Source organism: Temnothorax americanus, unplaced genomic scaffold (genome assembly GCF_048541705.1).
Source record: "Temnothorax americanus isolate GAGA-0224 unplaced genomic scaffold, ASM4854170v1 Scaffold10, whole genome shotgun sequence".
Classification (NCBI taxonomy): domain Eukaryota; kingdom Metazoa; phylum Arthropoda; class Insecta; order Hymenoptera; family Formicidae; genus Temnothorax; species Temnothorax americanus.
In genome coordinates, this window is record NW_027509231.1 from 2,200,866 (window position 1) to 2,220,844 (window position 19,979).

The 19,979-nt window shown below is 33.3% G+C and overlaps 1 protein-coding gene across 4 annotated transcripts in view; it reads right to left on the bottom strand.

Moving 5' to 3' along the window:
- LOC143899680 (2-oxoglutarate dehydrogenase complex component E1) overlaps positions 1-19,979 on the bottom strand; it is a 93,721-nt gene that overhangs the window by 70,583 nt on the left and 3,159 nt on the right. For 3 of the 4 annotated variants that reach the window (XR_013257582.1, XM_077410189.1, XM_077410170.1), the window contains exon 4: positions 19,821-19,875. Coding sequence is in view for 1 of the 4 variants with exons in the window: in XM_077410244.1 (XP_077266370.1) it covers positions 19,872-19,875 (4 nt within the window). In the remaining 3 variants the exon portion in view is untranslated. Of the gene's footprint in view, positions 1-11,944; positions 19,876-19,979 lie in introns of those variants that run through there. The other variant, XM_077410244.1, reaches the window with a different exon arrangement.

Below are 19,979 nucleotides of genomic sequence, written 5' to 3' on the forward strand. Positions count from 1 at the left end.
AAACTGTAAAACGTTTTTGTATCGATTATTTGACAACTTTTCCATTTATGAATTAACAATTTATCGCAAAACGCTTGATCAATCTCGTCCACACAGTCACAATTAACATTAAAAAATTAGTTATTATACTTTATTTTTTTACAGAAATGCTAGGACTATCAATGTATATAAACAGGCATGTCTGAACTTTATATTAATGTAAATGATTAAAATCGTTATATAAATAATTGGTTAAAGACAATAAAACCGTTTTTATGTATAATTTGCAGTTACCATAATTATTAGAAAAATTACTCTACGTTAATTTGTAAAAAAAATCTCAGCAGTATATATGTATAAAATACTACATAGTACATTTTCTGTGATACTATATGATATGCAAAGGAATTTAAGTGTATAATATTATCGCAAGTGACAAACTACACAAGACAACATTTTCTTTGATGCTATAAAAATCCCAAATGATATTTCATGATATTTCGTATAATTATCTGGGGTAATGCAGAAAATTTTCTTTCGCTATTTATTTCCGTAGAGAACTTGAAAATGAAAGCACGTATTTTATGAATACATCACGTATTTTAGATTTAATGCACTAAATAGGGAAATAGTGAAACAAAAAGTGGAAAAATATATAGAAGACTTGTGGGATTATTTCTTATCAGATCAATGACTTTCGAATTAATTCCATCAAATTGGAAATAGTATTGACTACTGAAGTATTATTAAAAGAGACGGATGCGTTAAGTGATTTCAATAAGCTGAAGTCTACTTATGACACATCCTGTAAAAGCAATTTTTTGACGCGATAAATATAATTCTAATCATCCCTGTACATATGTAATAAAATGTATATATATATTAATGTATGTATATATTAAAGATTGTGATCAATACACAGTTTAGATATATATATACGATCTAATTTTTTTGTGTGCGTTGTAAGTCGAGTAATTGTCGAGAATTTGTATGACGTACACAGAATATCCGTCGTTAAATGAAATATTATTCTTTCTTTTAACATAATATGTTGACACCTAAGATTTCGTATCTATTATTTTCGTGAATATGCGCAAATTTCAAAAACTGATGTTATTCTATCTGTTAAAGCAATAAACAAATAAATAATGCAATAAATTTTAATTTCTATTAAAGTTTTTTTTAACATCATAATTTTTCCCTGAATCTCCTGTAAAGATATGATTTTTTTTTCAATTAACCAACTGGCAACAAGCAGATAAGAGTTAATATTTTTGAAAATTGTTAATATTCGCGAAACAATAGTTATTCTTAAATTAAAATAATTACGTGATTTTTTTTCTCATATTTAATGTCTTTTGCGTTTCGTAAATTCTCTCAAAATATAGTTAAATTATTTTCAGCAGAAAAACATGCAGTAATACCAATTATTATTATGCCGGTACAAATTGGGAGATGATTTGCGGTATTATTTTTAATTAATACATTTTTATTTAGATAATATGGAATTCCATATGCAAAACACAGATTAATATGTGCAATGCAAAATGTAACTGAGTATTCTTTCTACGCATCTGAAATATTTTTCAAGAAGTTCTAATAAAATACGACAAGAAAAGGATAAATTTACTAGCAGGACTCAATAATGTGCAAATTTGATATAAAAAATTTCGTATAAATTTTAGGAACCTTTTTATCCAACATCAATAGTTATAAAATATATAAGAAGAATTCGAGAGAGAGAGAGAGAGAGAGAGAGAGAGAGAGAGAGAGAACAATTATAAAATACTGAATAAATATATATTTCGCATCGTAAACAGCGAATGGCTCTTAATTAGCCCGGTTTCCTTCCGATTGGATTTCCAACAAAGCCTCAACTCAACGATATATAAAAAGATTCCATAATTTTATTTTTTGTCCAAGTAGTCAAATATAATATGAAGAAATAGAACAAAAAGCTTTATCTGACTCTCTTTTAAATATAATTTATGAATAAAATAAGAAAGAAATCCTCAGGCGTTATATAACGCCTTTTGATAGCTTTCACTTCGAAAATAAAGTTTAAAAACGGACTTAATTCACGGAAAAATGTAAAGAAAACGAGGGGGAAGGAGAGAGATATAAAGAGCCGCCGAGAAAGAAGAGTTGGGAAATGCGGCGGCTAGATGATAAGACAAAAACGAAGGAAAGAAGGTCCTGTGCATGCTAGACACGCTCCACGTTCATTTCTTTCAGCCACGTCCTACGCGCAGTGTCCAAGTCGGAGCTTTATTAAATTCCCGTTGCGCGATATTGTCCAGTCGGGAAACCAGACCGGTGCGCGCAAGCTGACACAGCCATGCGCAATTATCTCCCAATTTGTACCGGTGTGATAATCGATACTCCTCCAGATATCGCCTCCAATCTGTATGTACTGTATATGCCATTAATTTTACACAGTCGCCTCATCGAGTTATTGGCGCAGTCAGCTAAAAATGAAATTTCACGTCAACAACGGGCCATAATTTTAACGATATTCTGTTTAACAAATTCCCTTTTTTTCAATTAACAACTCGTCAAGCAACTCGTTGTATATCAAACCTATTATTTTTTATTGCTTTTAACTTTTATAAATTCTGATTTTATAACAGAGAAATAGAAAAATATGAATGCAAAATTCATATCTTCAGAAAATATTTATAAAAAATTCAGGACCGCGTATAACTTTTTCAAAGTTTAAATACCTATTATAGTATAAGAAAAAACTTAGATAAACGTAATTAATTTCAAACAGATATAAACAGATAGAGTATAATAAAGACATTTAATTTGATTAATTTACACTTGCATGTAAATTAATTAAATGGAAGTTTTTATTGAAAAATATATTGTGTAAATAATATCTAAAAAAATTTTTTACTAATTTCGAATAGATACAAGATAAAACTTGCATGTAACTTAATTTAAAAAAAATTGAGATTTTTATTTAAAAAGGTAGACTGTTTATGTGAAAGATTTATTTGTCTTATACGCGTTTTCGCCGAAAAATTAAGCGTCGTTACTATGCGACAATGTGTTCCGCGAGAGAGGAAAATACGGCCTCGTGTATCTTACATGAAATAAATACCCAAGATTCGACGTTGCATCGAGCCCCATGAATTTTTCATCTCCAATATACAAGGCTACTCGCACGAGACGGCCAACGTGTTCTATCTCCTCGCACAAGCTTCGCCGAACGTCTTCTATGTTATATTAGACGACGCCGATATAGAACTTTGACAAAACGAACGCATAAAGGAAATTATATCTGTTGTTGCGCTTATCGATTTATACAAGATGATTAAACTCTCATAACTTCCGTTATATACATATATAAAAATTAATGAAATAATATATAATTAGTTAAATTAATAAAATGATATTGGCTAACAATATTTAAGGATCAATAAGTTAGATTCACATAATTTGAAACGAAACTGCGATTTGAATATAAGAGCACAAGGGATTTTACAAAATTAGAACAATTTCGCAAAAATTGAAAAAAGACTACCAATTTCAGCTAGATGCAATTGCAAAGCTGGCAGCTTTCATTGAGAGCAAAGCTTTCCAATAACATTTTTGTGCAAAGGAATGGTTCCGCTAGCGGATTGCACGCGCCATCGGTTAGAATAAAAATTTTCATTTTTCTAACTGAATGCTTTAAATCTTTTGGATGCGTGTAAAATGCGTATCTTCAAAAAAATTACAGAACAGTTTAATTAACATGTCGAAACAGATCGTGCTACGTGAATAACGTGATATAAATTGTTATATTCAATGTCGGACGCAGAATTGCCAAGTATTCCGATTTTCATAGGATTGTAGGACACAATTTTATTGTTGCATTTGTGGCCATTTATTAATTTAAATCAAATATATATATCGCGCTTAAATATGAATAAATTAATTAATTCCAAAGTAAAAATTTTCGATTCTAACAATAAATGTTGGATTGTTCAAATAACCGTAAAAAAAATTACGTATATAGTTTGCACGAAGTTCTATGAAACGGCCCGCAATTAAAACGCCACATGCAATAAAGCGATTTTTACCGGCAAATATTTACGTATATCGTAAACGCGACGTAATGAACGCGAATAGAATAAAAATTAAATTTGTGTAAAACAAACGCTTTTCAATTTCGCGAGGCATTACAACTTTAATACGAGAAGTGCAGCACTCTCGTACACGCGGGAAAGACTCTGCACGTCGACGTAACGTGGGTCCTTCTTTCGGACGGGATCATTTTACTTTTGTCATTGGATATTTCGAATCGATCGAGCAGGCCGGAAGTGTCACGGTGACATTACTTCCAATATATCTCTCGACGTTGGGAGAAGAGGAAAAGGGGGACGGGAAAACCGCCTGTCCTTTTAATGTATTTTGATAGAACACCGCAATTCGACCAGATCAATATTTCAAACCGGGATGCGCTCTCCTATTACGAGATACAATCTGATACGGATTACGAGAGGATTTTATTCATTTATTTATATTACGCGGCTGCCGAGAGAGAAAGAGAGAGAGAGAGAGAGAGAGAGAGAGAGAGCCGTGCACACGCGCATTCATTATCCGTCAAATTTCATTTTATAAAAAACGCACTTGTCATTTCGTTTTATTTCGATTTCTGAGCAATATACAGGTTCTATATACCACAGGAAGTATAGATGTAGTGCCATGCCACATGAAATAAAATAACTACTCATTTTTTTGGCGTATCTCTATATCTCGTGTCAAATTTCAGGATAAAGTTTTATTTATAATTTTTTACGCAATATACATATAAATATTTGGTTACCCGTGCACATTGCAGTATATCTTTTATATATGTATACGCGAGTACTTTCGTTTCTTCAAATATTTTTCCGTGTTACACGGCGCGTAAAAATGTTTGATGGAATTCTGATTTCTGATACGAATTGTAGATCGTCTAGAGGGAGAGCTTACGGCATTTTGTAAATAACCTCGATGGACATATCCCGTAAATAAATAAAATATATATTCCGCGCAGATTCGTATTTCACGCAATTCAAAGTGTCGAATCATGTTTTAATTAACGAAATTAAATAATATGATTACACGTGCACATCGAATATCGCGAAAGTACGCGCTTTCATTATATATCGTGCCATTAAAACGTTTGATAGTCGCGATAATGCGAAATGCGTTTAATGGCCGCGATAAAGTAAAATACTTTATTTAATGATCGCTGAAATGATTATTAATCATAACAACGTTCCTTACTGCTGCATCGATCGTATTAATATTTACTAACGCGTCGTTTTTATCGTTAACTTTTTATCGTTTCACGGGACTCGATTGCATCTCGCAAATCTGCATCTCGCAAATCTCTCTTTAAAATGCGAAATGCACGGTACACGTTTAAGAGTTTTATTATATGTTATCGGGTATTCTTGCGTTTTGCGCTTGTACCCACGGGAGCAAATGATTAAAGCATCGATTGCGGAACGCTCGATTCCACGGTAAATGGGCTAATATGCGCGGGTGTGCTTTATGTATGTTTAAAGACGGAAGAAAGCTCCGGTTTTCGGTCGGTTGATTAATGCGATTCGCATAGCCGCGCTCGGCGCGCGATGATAACGGCAGGATGCATCCTCGAAGCTGGGCGGAAGAGAAGAAGAAAGAGAAAGAAAGCGAAAGAGAGGAAAAAAGAGAGCCGGACACACGATTAATTATTTCAATTTTCCATAGCGATGCGCCCGATGAAAAAGGACGGGGGGGGAGGCAACCAGCGGCGACTATAAACGGCCGCTTTTATTCCGCCGATTCCGCAACGCCGACCGATCTGCTTGCCATTTTTTTCTTCTTTCTTTTTTCCTCGTTTTCGCTATTTTTTTTTTTACTGCCATCGCCACCACGGTGGATCCCTATACCTAATGGTCCTTTCTCGAGTCCGCACCGGCGGTAACCTGCTGCAACGTTTCGCGCGAGGATCTATTTATCAAGGTCCTGGATGCCGCGCGGCCAGCGCGAGATAAATAATTCCGTTTCGCCCGTCGGTATCGCCGCGGACCATTTCCGCAGCTTTCCCTTTACACTTATTTCCCAACCCACTCGAAGGGGGAAAGCGCGCTTGCTAAGGACATTGTTTAATCGAAGTATGCTAATGAACACGTTTCCGGGACGCGAAACCGCACCCGTGTTGAAAGCCCGACGTTGTCTGTTGTTGAAAATCACGCGTCGTAAATGGATACCTTTCTCCGGATCTCTGCGGGACGATCTTTTTTACACCTACCGCACTTCCATCCAGTCTAGAAAACTCTCTTGCGACGAGAGCGAAGGTTTTACCTTATATATATCGAAGTTTACTCTTTAAACGTTTAGATAATTTTTTTGTCTCTGATTATTTAATGTTTCTTTTTCTTTTTAAGGACAAGATCAATAAATTCTAGCTAGAACTGACACATTTAATATAGGTATGTACATACACATGTTTATAGACTTTTTATTTAAAAAATTATTTAACAGATGATGTACTAGTGTGTTTCTCGGCAAAGTGTTAATAATAATTAAAATCCATTTTAATACAACAACTATAAAAAATGCATTTCATCAATAACTTTCTTAATATTTTAAGTGCTATGTCACCCATATTCGAGTGACGCGTAAACTTCGCAAAGCTCTCGTCACTCATTTATGGGGATGACGATTTTATTTATTCAATTAAAAATAATTTTACTAAATATTTATAAAACATTAAAGAAACAATATATAAATTATTTGCTCAAATCAGCTCTTAGCAGTCAAAGTATTGAAGAATAAATTAGTTTCTCCAGACAGACTTTTCTCTGAAAATAACATTTTTTATATTATCTGTATAGTTATATTTTTATATAATTTTTTATATTATATTTATATTTATATACTGAAATATAAATTACTTCGGATTTTAAGAAAGATATCCGTTAAGATTTCGCAGAAAAATGTTACAATATGCAATTCTACGGGCCAAGGACCATAATTGATCTTAATTGATGAGTCAACCCATTATACTGAACCCCTTTTGTGTCGTTTATGACGGCCTAGGTTCTCCTCTTTGCGCCAAGGTCGCTATAAATTCACTAAACCCATGCATTATCGCCATAACAAGCTGTCAGATAATAACGAGTCTTATGAATAAAGTGGAGCAATGAGCCTTTTCTCCAGTTCTGCTTCGATAAATAGAGGCGAAAAATATGGGGATATTAGAGCGTTTGTTTATGTTTCAAATTGAAACTTCTGCACGGATAACGGAAAATACCGTGGAAAGGTATATGAATAATGAAAACCGTCAATTACATTTTGTAATTACCTTATGTGTGGATTTGTATGACTAAAACCCTCTGTCAAATCTAGACTCTAAAACAGATAACTTTGTAATATGGATATTTAATAATAATATTGTATGACAAAACAATTATGTAAAAAGATGACTTTCCAAAATATCTTGTCAACCGCTTTATGCTTACGAATTTTCTAATTATGCTAATTAAACTAATATTTTATTATGACAGTAATGATGAAGTTCTGTGTATTAAGAATCGTATCTCAAAAATAAACTTACAAAAAATCGTGGATTTACTTTTTAGAGAGGATTCATTTTTATAGACATAAAGCAACGTTCTCGAGAAAATAATTTTGTCAAAAGAAAGAAATACGAATGTAAAGTCTCAATTCTAAACTCAAATCACAACAGTGAGACATGTAAAAAAAAATTTCAAAAAATTTAACTTGCAATAAATTAAACGATTTAACTATAAATCTATCAATGCTTTTACGATCTACTTTTATTTCCACGTTGGGCTTTCTAACGTGGCTCGAAAAGTAATAATAACCCGAACTTGCATTTACGAACTACGGTTTTTGAGTGAGATTTAACAAGCGGCTATAACCAGTACGACTACAAGGTTAAAAGCTCGTTATGAACAGGGTTCTCCTTTGATTTAAACAAATTATCGTATACGCGCAATTGGTCGTCGTAATCGTTGGCGACCTCAGTGCTCTTTGAATCAACGCAATTTTACGTTATCTGCTGTAACTATAACTGCGTCAGTGGTTTTATTTCCACGACGTTCAACCTGCGGATGGACTTTCGTATTCACGAGGGAAATGAAGACGGAAGAGAGGACAAAAAGATCTCTTATAAGACGGGAAACTTTGTTCCGTAAGTGCGAGATATACGGGACGCGTCTTCTTGGATACTAAGGTCCACCTTCTTAGAGACCTTGTTGTGTCTCCCGGCGCGCTTCTATTCTTGTACGACCCAGCGCATTCGAGATATTCGCAAGAAAGCCTCTCTCATTAGTTTGACCGCAATTTCAGACCGAGTGCTCGTTGTCATAGCACTGTTAATAGGATTGTGTCAAATTACAAATTGGAATTAACAATGATATTCCGCTCGACACGCATAGAAGTTGCCTGCAAAGAGCATCCTCGCTCGTTCATGTCATTTATTTAGAAAAATAATATATTATTTCCATCATTTGTTAACCATCATATGATAAAAAATTAAGATAAAATAAATGATATTGCGAGCTAAATTTTAATAATATTGTTTATTAAATAAATATTAAATAAAATAATAAGTGAAATGTAATTATATACATAAAATAATTTCTCAGAACACGTCGCGACACACAATTTAATATTCTGTTTTATTAATTGCATTAGGGAGTACGTAACAAGGCTCTAAAGTTGAATTTAGAGAGAGAGAAACTAAATTCACTTAGGACAGCCCTTTTATAATAGACAGTTTCCTGCAGCGGCTTTTTCTCTTACAGCCTTCGCGTTTATTCGAGAGTCAAATCGAGCGGAGCAGATTAAAATGGTGAGAGCACACGGAAGCCCATACACTTTATACCCCGGGGTCATTCACACATCAAAACGGCTTCAATGCCTTCCTACGCGCTACTACATGGATGTGTTAACAATAACAAGATGTATATATTGTATAATTGTTGTATAATTGATAGTAAAATATAAAAAATAAAGACACATTATATACTTTATAAATCTTCTAGTTTCAATCATTTTTGTAGCGGCGTTTTATATACACAGTACAAAATTTAAAAGAATTTATAATACACTTGCTGAAAGTTAATTTTAAATAGCACACCTAAAAACGAACCCAAGATCGAATTATTTCAAAAATAGGTAGCATAAAATCGTAATATTATTCGAAATTGAAAGATTTTGAAAAGTTTAAATGTATCAAAAATAGATATTAAATGTATCAAGAGAATTTCTCTTTTAATTACGTACGTTATTACTTTACAATGCGTTTTTTATTTCACACCTGCAAATATAAACAATAATCTTATTTTCAAGAATAGGTGATGTAAAGTCGTAATATTATTCGAAACTGAGAGAGATTTTGAAAAGTTTTAAATTTAAATGTATCAAAGATAGATATCAAATGTAAGAGAGATATATATTTTCCCTTTTTATCTACGTTATTACTTTACAATGCGTTTTTTATTTCACACCTGCAAATATAAACAATAATCTTATTTTCAAGAATCCTATAATCGTTTATTCGAGATTCAAATGACTGTAAGAAAAAAGTTTCCCGGACATTCAGAATTCTTTCGAGAGTTTCGAGCTATCTAAGCCAAAACATTCAAAGATTTTTGAAGATTCTCGAAGAATTTTCGATTTCGGACGATGTCGAAAAAGTTCGTATCTTTATACGATTAAATTGTTTGGAAACTTATACGGAAGAAAGGTCCGAGCGACTCTCACGACACAAAGACGCCGCGGATGACACGGAGGTGAAAATCGAAATTTTAAACGCGATACCTAGAGAGAAAGGCGAGAAAAATATTTCTCGACCGGTCGTTCACTGGCGCGTCCATTCTAATACAGTCGCTCGGCGTCATTATAGCAACCAGCGCGAAGTGCCAGGCTCAACCCTCCGGTCCCTGGCATACGTGCCTTCACCTGCTATCGGCGATCTCCCACTGAAAGGATCGCTTCATCGGCGCGTGAGGGAATTGCTCACAATCACGCCTCCGCGAATTTTGCACGAACCGCCGGATAATGCCGCAGGCACAGGTACACGAACGGAAACACCACACACATGCGCTCACGATCGCCTGTGGGAGCAGCGAGGCGTTCTCGCGCGTATAGTGTGGAAAGTGTGCAACAGCAGGATTTCCCAACCGTCGATCCGGTCCGGATAGACCGCGCGCTCCGGGATTTAATTTTCATTATGCGTTTGATAAATATCGCCCGACTTTCGCGGCGATTTAATCACCCGGCAACCACGAGGTAGCCCCAAACGAGTATTATCAAGATAATATTAATAACTTATTCTAGGTAGCCATTATGATTCATCGGCGAACGTTCCTTCCTTCCCAATAAAACGGCGATCTATTTTTAGAAAATCGTATCCTTCTTTCTTTTCTTATATATACATATATCTCCTCTCTCTCTCTTTCTCTTTTCTCTCTCTGATCGATACTATCCTAGCAAATATGTAAACGTGCGCGCGTCGAGTTTCTGCGGCGATGAGGGTGACAATGAACGCGTTGCCGAGCTTGAACGTTATCGAGATGTGTGTCCATTACCTGTGGTAGATGCAACATCCGCGTACGCGGGCATTGTCACGTTTCATGTTCATCATCTGTGTGGAACAATCGCGATACTCGTGAAAACAAGTAAGGGGAAGTTTAGGGAAGCTCGCATCTCAACTATGGAGCTGTGCTCTCTAAAAAAAACCACTATAGTGACGGGTCTTTAACTAAACGGCGTGACATGTCAATTTTCTGTCGCCGCTGTAGCAAGAGAAGTTCTTAGACCGCAAAGATAAATAATATCACGTTGAATTTAAGTACATCAATATTCTGTTGCACTTTGTATTAATATACATACATATATTAGGTATCACATTAATAATATAATCATTATTTACATATTTTGTTGGAACTTATAATAACTAAAATATCAGAATTTGGATTGTACGTGAATGCAAATGCTATCTGATAGTAATATCTACAAATATATCACTTGTTATACAAGTGTGTCAATAATGTCGCACGCGCTTGTCTGTATACTAAATTTGGACTGCCTCGAAACTCTCGGAAGTTTACGTCGACCGCAGTCGCCGACTGTTTTTACCCAACCACGGAAACATTAGATGTATGTCCACTCTAAAGAATTACACGTGTTAAGTTCAGAAACAGCCTGAGAGAAATGAAAGGAAGAAGTCTCCGAGAGCGCGTGGAAAGAAAGCGGGAAGGAGATGATGAGTGAGAGAAACATGTGCTACAGAAAGTGCTACAGAATAAGAGGATAAAAAAGAATTAAACTGTCTACTTTTCTCCACTATCACGAGGGATGAAGAACGTGATCTCAAAGTGCCTTACAAGAGAAACTGAAAAAGTTTGACCACATCAAAGTTTCAACCTTATATTTTAAATTCTTCGAACATTAATATATGTATATGCTGAAACTTAGATAAATTGATATTCATTAATGTTATTTTTAAAGCAAATCACGATGATCTTATTTATTGTATGAACTACCCTCGTTTTACGTGTTAGGGAATTGTTAAAAAAACTAACAGACATTAAGAAAAACATAAAATTTATCTTAAAAATATTTTGTTAAGATGACTTTAGATGATCTCAGAAGAGAAATCTAATATTTTTATTTATAATTTTTATGCCGTATATTTTGATATGTGTGCTTTAATATGTATTATATTGTATAATACCTATATTATAATATTATAATAATATCTATATATTATATAATATTATACTATTATTATATAAATAATACTATCATTTTTTAATACGAGTATATATATATATATATATATATATATATATATATATGTACTATTATATATTAATAAAATAAAATAATATATTATAATATACTATATAAGGTAATACAATATATTTCATATATTTTTGATTGTTTAATCGTTTTTCGTATTACACGACACATGAAATTTTAAACAGAATAATATTATAAATTCTGAATCCAACTATAGATTGTCTGAAGTGTGTTTTATTATAGATAATAGCATTATTATATATTTTCTGAACTCAATGTGCGGAGGGTCGAATCCGCAAAAGTATCTCGCCAAAATTTATTCTACATGTCATGAAACAGACGCGCGCAAAGACAAATAAATAAACTCGCACGTGTATTCGCTAAATGTTAAGAGTTAGATGTGAAACAACTCGGCGGGAAGCAAATCCAATGCATACAATGTTCCAGTCCTCTCTATACGCAGTATTAACTACGGGTACCAATGTAAATATATAATATGTCTCCGTACTCGACTCTTCAACCCTTGTTACGGTAACATTTCAACGGAGCTCAACCATAATACGTGAAACTATTGAAATCTCATCCCGTGATAACGTCGCGTGAAACGTGAAACGCGAACATTACAAGTTTAGATAATTCTAGGAGAAGCTTCCCTTTATGCGTTCAGCGTCTCTCACTCTCTCATTTCATCAGCAGTAATGTATTCAAATGTTTAATACAGGATACTACTAGGTGACAAGCAAAAAAATTTTTTAAACAAATTTTTAAAATTATTTTTTAATTATTCGATTCTAACCATTTTAATTACAAAAGACCAACACATTCATCATTTAGACGTATTTAAAAATAATTTTGTATAATTCAAAATGTTTAGAAAACAATACTACTTTCTTAAAAAAAAAAAAAGTTTTTTAAATTTATATTTATTGGTCATTTTTTAAATGCACGGTCTTCATTAAACAGATCTTATCGGGACGGTCTTATAACTAAGAATTAGCTGCAAAATTTAATATCCAGAAATAGATTTTAGATTGGTTAAAAACGATAAAAGTATAAGATCGTCATTGCTCCATACTTGACCAGAGATTATACTAAGAATAGAATTGCCAGCTATATATAATAAAATTGAGATTAATAAATGCTTCTAGAATACTTTGGATACGTGATTACATTTGGAGCCCGCGAGACGAGCGTGCGTCCTACCTGATCCCTGATCCTTTAGAATTCAGAGCGGCGGTAGCGTGAAATCAGATATCACATAAAAAAAATATACCGACGACCGAGTACGCAGCTCGCGCAGTGAAATTCGAAATAAAATGGTGTCCAAAGAGTTTTATAAACGCGAAAAATATAAATTCACGCTCGTATGAATTTCGAGTATTACGCAACTCGTGCAGAGAGAGCTGATTTATAATATGTGTATAGGTATACATTACGAGATAAATGATACATTTCGCGGAGGATCCGTATTAATCAGCAAGCGCGCTTCGTGTTTAAGCATGACCAGTCTCTGACGCGGGAAGAAACTTTTGTTCAACTGAAACAGCGTAGTTTCAGATGGACGCGCTGAAACAATGTGCATATTAAAAGCACGTAAAATACCGATATTATAACAATGTATGTAAAAAACCAAGAATTGTTTTATTTTCGCTTCTCCGAGAATCTACGCGGACAGATTCGGGTTCTTGAACATCATTTCAAGTAAATATCACATCATACCGGGATTTAGTTCTCTTAACGTACCTATTCCTTTCCGTATTTTCGCCCGTAGCGATTGGAGCCTTTAAAGCCCGGAAATATTTTCGAAGCCAGCGCGAAGGGCTGTACGGTGTGTACAGTAAGTTGAGATGAAATTGCTTCTGCAGGATTAACTTTACGCCGCGGTAAGGAACGATTTATTGAGATCGCGTTTAAGAAAGTAGATAATCATGAAAGGACTCCGGGGGTTTAAAACACGGGCATTGAAACTAAACCTAATCACGACGACCAATTCTTGCGTATTCGGTCCTCGAATTTTTTCTCACCCGTGTTTTAAAGCGAAGCGTACCGTCCGGAATAACGGTGACAGAATAAAATACAGAATGATACATTTATTTTGCCAGTGAATAGAATAACAATTAAAGTAATTTAAATCGACCGTAACTGGCAATATAACGTCTTTACCGATATGAACATTGAAAAATACACAAACAAGAATAAAATACACCTGAATATTTTATCACGTTGAAATACGACACATTTAAAAAATCTATTATCAAGGGTATCAAGGGAAGAAAGAGGATACACCTTTCGTAAATCAGGATGTCCGGCAGCTTCGCGACCATTCGAGGCTTAAAGTCTCTTCGATCGGTCGTCAAAAAATTCTCGGTGTCCGGGTCGAGATCGAGAATGGTGACGCGTGAACTTTACGCAACCGGAAATTACACGCGCGTCAAAACGTAATACTAATTAAACGTAATTCTTATTATCCGCATGTACCTCGTAAAACGAGTGAACTCGAGAATACACGTCCCGTCGCGACGCGCCCGGTACCTCCTACACGCGGGAATTTCACCCGTAATCCGTTCTATGTCACCCGTTCTACTTCCTGGACCCGGAATTAGTCCGGCAATTCCACCGGTGCGTCCATTAGCTGATTTATTAAAGGTCTTGTTTGCTCCCCGGTCGGCGAAAGGTCGTGCCCCGCCGTAACGAAAAGCCGCGAACCGCCGCGCCCACGTGATAATTAGCATGCCAATTTTCTCGATGAGGTAATCGGCGTGTCGTTGGGGAAGTCGATCGTTAAACGGACGGCTTAATGGGATACTAAGCTTTGTCGGCGCGTCTTACGCAAGTTTTTCCTCAACGTGCCTAGCATCAAAAATCTTTGGAAAAACATTATTTTTCTTATCAGACTACGGTCAAATTAATAGTTACTAAAAGATCAAATTTTGTTTGTGTACAATCTTAATGATTATATCCAAATTATGTTACTTTAATTATAATCATTAAGATTAAAAAGTGGTGATCGTGGCGCAGAGTGATGTGCGCTACTTTAGTGAGCCGAAGATTCAGGTTCAAAATCTGATTACAAATTTTTCGGTTTTTATTCAATCGAATTGTAACTTTCAAATGAGACTTTTATAATGTGTGTATTGAAACAGCCTCACTTAACAGTTACAAAATTCTCGCCTTAACTGTAAACCAAAAGATAAAATGATTTAAATGTGTGTATTGATACACGCATCGTAAAAGTCTCAATTATAATAGTTGTAATTTTTTATACTTTTCATTAAAATCAAGAATCATATGTTTAATGAGTAATAGAAATATGAAATCGTCAGTCATAAGTAAATTAATTATCTCTCCCTCTCCCTCTCTCCCCCCTCTCTTTCTCTCTCAATGACTATTTAAAAAATTTCTTAAACCCCAATTAATTTTAATATTAAGTTTAAATTATTTTTATTTATAATAAGTTTGTAATGCATATATAATAAGCATGCATGTAAGCGTCATGTAAGCAGGATGTACTTAATGTACATTTGCTCATTTAAATATAACAATAATCAATTATATAAAAGTCAAATAAGAATGGAATAAAATTTTTCTATTAAGAAATGTGGTCTGATAACGTAAAGTACAGTGTTACAAGTAAAATGAGCAATTTAAGTTCCGTTTTCTTTATAGAGTCCTACCAAAATGTGCAATAAGTTTAAATCACCAGCAACTTTCGCATCCCGTTTACAAATATATTATTAGAAAGTATGCTCAAAATCCGTCCCTACTTCTGCTCTCGTTGTCATCTACTGAAATGCTGCAACTCAAACTTTGCAGGGAAATACTATTGGCGCTCTATGCGCCCGGTTCTTTTGAGTTCTCACAATCCTATCCGGGTCGCAAAAGCGACGGCCGAAGAATTGCTGATGATGAAAGGAAGAGAATCAACAAGGAAGAATGGAAGCCGGGAGAGAAAAGCATCTAGTTGGTTAAAAAAAATTGATAAAAAATTCATACGGCGCGAAATAGCGAGGAATACGAAAACGGGAAAAGAATAGTATTGCGAAGAAGAATCTTGGATGTAGCGGATATATGCGAATAATTGATAGACGAACTAGCAGAAGACCGGTAGCGTAAAGTGCAGTCAGAAATTGAAACGATTCAGTATCAAGTAAAATTTATGAAGTTTCGAAATCATCGATTATCTAGACAACTATTCGCAACAGAATTCGAAGGAGAAACAGAACAAACTATCTATCTGCGTATAATAAAAAAAAAACTTTTTTTCTTATTTTTCCTATATTATCCAAATTAAATCCGATATAAAAATATAATCATATAGATAATTGTTTCCACTTTTTTGATTACAGGATTAATTAACAGTAAATTTTCGAGAAAAAATTTTACGGTAATTTTACGTGCGCAAAATAAGTAACGTTATTTCATATATTTCGAAATTTAATTAAAATTAAAATTTCTAGTAAAAACAGATCAACCTGTAGAGGCCCTCCACCACCCCCGCCAACTTTAATTTGCGGTCCTCTTTTCTTTGAATATGTGCTTTTTTTATTTATTATTTTTTTGTAATAAATTATTTGCATAAAAAGTGGAAAGTGAACAGAATTGTAAAATATACATAAAGAATTTGCTTTCAAAAAATTTATATACATACATTTATATTATAAATACATACATTTGAGTTTTTTTACTAATTCCAGGTTACACAAAAAGATGTTTGAAATAAATATAATAATACAAAAATTCACTATTTTAGATCAAATATTTAATAATTGTAAATATTTTAAAAACAATCAATTTTTTATTATTAAATTTTCTTATTATAGAAAAAATATGAGATGTTTCGAAATGCAAGTCAACGATCAAATAAAAAGCTTTATCTTCTGCCTATATTTTAAAGTCTATTTAAAGTCTACTTATTTTAAATCTAAAAAAATCGCAAGAAGTAAAAAAATTACGTTACCATCCGCGGTTTAAGGATAACTGATCTAACGATTTGATCAGAGATCAGAGCAAAGTTCCTCCGCCGGGTGATACGTCCATAGAGAAGAACGATTCTCAAGATGGAAGGTGAGCTCAATATACCCTAATTTTTGTCCAGCCCCATGAAATCAAAAGAATGTGACAGAAAATTAAGCAAACCCGTTGAACGTCAAGGGCCCCGCTGCAGGAAGGAATGAATCCCAGATCTTCCGGATTGCCCCCGATAGCGATCATTTCGGCAGCAAGTTAACGACGATCGTTTTTCAAATTATTGCATTCCGTATATATTTACACTATTATAATATTCTTCCATTATTAAAATACATTTCTTTCTTATAATTAAAATATATATCAATTACAATATATATTTATTTTATTTTAAAAACATATAGATAAAATAATTGTTATCGAAGAGCAGTTACAAACGAGTATATTTAATAACAAAATGCATAAGATGTATGCATTCAATAATTAATATTGATATTTGGGACCGTAAAATCTAGTCCCTGATGGAAATGGTTTCGAGAAACCATATGTTTATGAGAAACAAAAAATTGAAAAATAAAATACAGTCGTTTGTATCATTATATCAAAGATGTGTTATAATTGTATCCTGGTTTTTTTAATTTTTTTTCTTAAATCTACTCTTTTTTTTTCTTTCTTTTTCTTTTTTACTTTTCTTCTTTTTTTCTCTCTGTTTTACTATTTTTTCTTTTTTTTTCTTTCTTTTATAAACAATTATTTTATCCATATCCACTTTACTGTCTTTTTATCAGCAAGACAGAAACACGATTAACACTAGCGATAATGGAAGAATATTTTATTGAGAAGAACAAAATCTTCTCTTATAATATATGTTCTAATTAATTTCGCGAATCGATGTTGCGTACTTACTCGTGCCGAAACCACTGCTACTAAGGATCCGAGATGTAAGAAAATCAGGGATTAATTCTGGTTCTGCAACTGGGTCTTCGATCTTCAACGGGGCATCGAACTAATTAACCCTCCAAGTTGAAAATCGTTACGCCTCCCTTCCGGTACGAATGTCTTAACGTCCATCTGACGCGAGAGACAGTAATAAAAGCTGAGATAACGATCGCATTCAAGAACGTAAAAGTGCGGTCTTCAACATTGCAAAGTATAGAATATTTTATGAAATCAAAGTAAAATTTATGAAATCAATTCTTCAAAAAATCTAGTTTTGCATGGCATTTTGCATATTCCGATTAATAACAAATTGTGATAATTTTAAGTCATGAATTCCGTAATAATTTTAAAAAATATAATCGTAATTTTATAATATTAAATTTTAGGCAGATGTCAAATTTCACGAGCGAGAAGCTATTATTTGATCGTTGATTCAGCATTCGAATCTTCACGTCTTCACATTTACATGAAAATTATAATAATTAATTAGTGATAATCTTTCAAACGCGAAATTCAGGATAAGGCATAAAATTGAATATTCGTTGAATATTCTAAAAAATTGTAAAAATTGTAAAAACGCAATAATTACTAAAAATTAATTTAGCAAATTTTGTATTATATTTATCGTACGTCTTCTGTCGATTTTGTATAATATATCCAGTATTGGTATCCCATTTCGATTTTAATACAATTTTTCGTACAATTCTTTACTATAATAATTTGTTTATAATTAATATTAAGTACATATTATTAAGTAATATAATAAAATATTACATAATTTTAATGTACTGTCTATAAAATTATATACTATAATTATATACTATGTAATAAATTTAAAATTTATTACATAATTAGTAAAATGACAATTAAATAATAATATGTAATATTATACGTAGCTACTCAAAATTCACATAAATTTAACTTATTACATAATTATTCTACATAATTAACATTACGAGTTATAATCCCTCCATGTTTCTACCTACCCGGACTTTGAACTCTATGTATGTATTCCCTGCCTATCCGCATATTCCTGTATGTTCATATTCCTACCTAACCATATTTCTATATACCTAATGCTTCATTCCTAACCCACCCGCATTTATTAGTTTATTTAGTTTATTTAGATTATCAATATTAATATTAGACCGCGACCGCGATTACCCGAGATTAAGAAAGTGTATGTTTAAAGAAGTGTTTAAAATTTTAAAAGAGAGTTTAAGAGATTTTGAGTTCGGTTAATTTAGATTGAACTAGAGACGTCACCTTTCCGTCTCCGATTATATATATGTATATGCAAGAAATATTGCCTTAACTGCATGCACATACCTTTTTTGGCCAAATCGACTCTGGCAAAGCCAGAAATAGAAAGGAAATATAATCCTTCCATTGCCAGCTGATTATAGCTGGCAGATAAGCGTAATGATCTTACGCTCTCTCTGTCACGATGCGCGAAACACGACCGCGTCGCGAAGGGCCATTTATAGCAATTAAATTAATTAATTATGGAATTACTACATCCGCATTGTATACTTATTATCTTATTATCTGCATGTATACTATTCTTTACACGCGAGATAATTTCTTCGATCATGAACAAAAAAAATGTAAATTAGTCAAAAGCTCTTACTTTGGAAAAAAAATCTTTTAATTAAACGCGTATACAATCCAAATAAATTCAACTACTTTTACAAATGACAGGAACTTTACTTTAAATGCGGTATAAGCATACTTTAATAAAAATGCGAAAACAATGAGTGACAATTGATAAACGCGAACTAAGAAAATCTAAGGCCCATTTTTTCGATTTATCGTTTCGAACATCAAGAATATCATCATCTCAAAAAAGTAAGAAAAAAGAATTATGACGTGAGATCCGAAAGGGATAGGTAATAAATTTCCCGCACAATATTAAATGAACTAACGTGAATATTTTGTGCACTCGAGTATTTGAATTTCGATAGCTACATCTCATTATTATAATTATATTCCTCAAAATCAATTATTTAAGTTAACGCAAAATTAATCAAGTTTAAAAAAATATATCTACAAAAAATTTTTCAGTTTTACAAGATAACGTTTACTGGATCTCACGTCATAACGATTTAACTAAAAAATTTTAATCATCGACTCACCGACCCCGATGCGCAGCAGCGGAGCTGTATCTGCAACGTCGCTACGATGATTCATCTGTAACAATCAAATATATAATCTAAATTAGAACAAGAAAGAAAAGAGACAGTCAGTATTTCGAAAAATAATTACCGAACATAAAACATAGAATTCTATCTTTT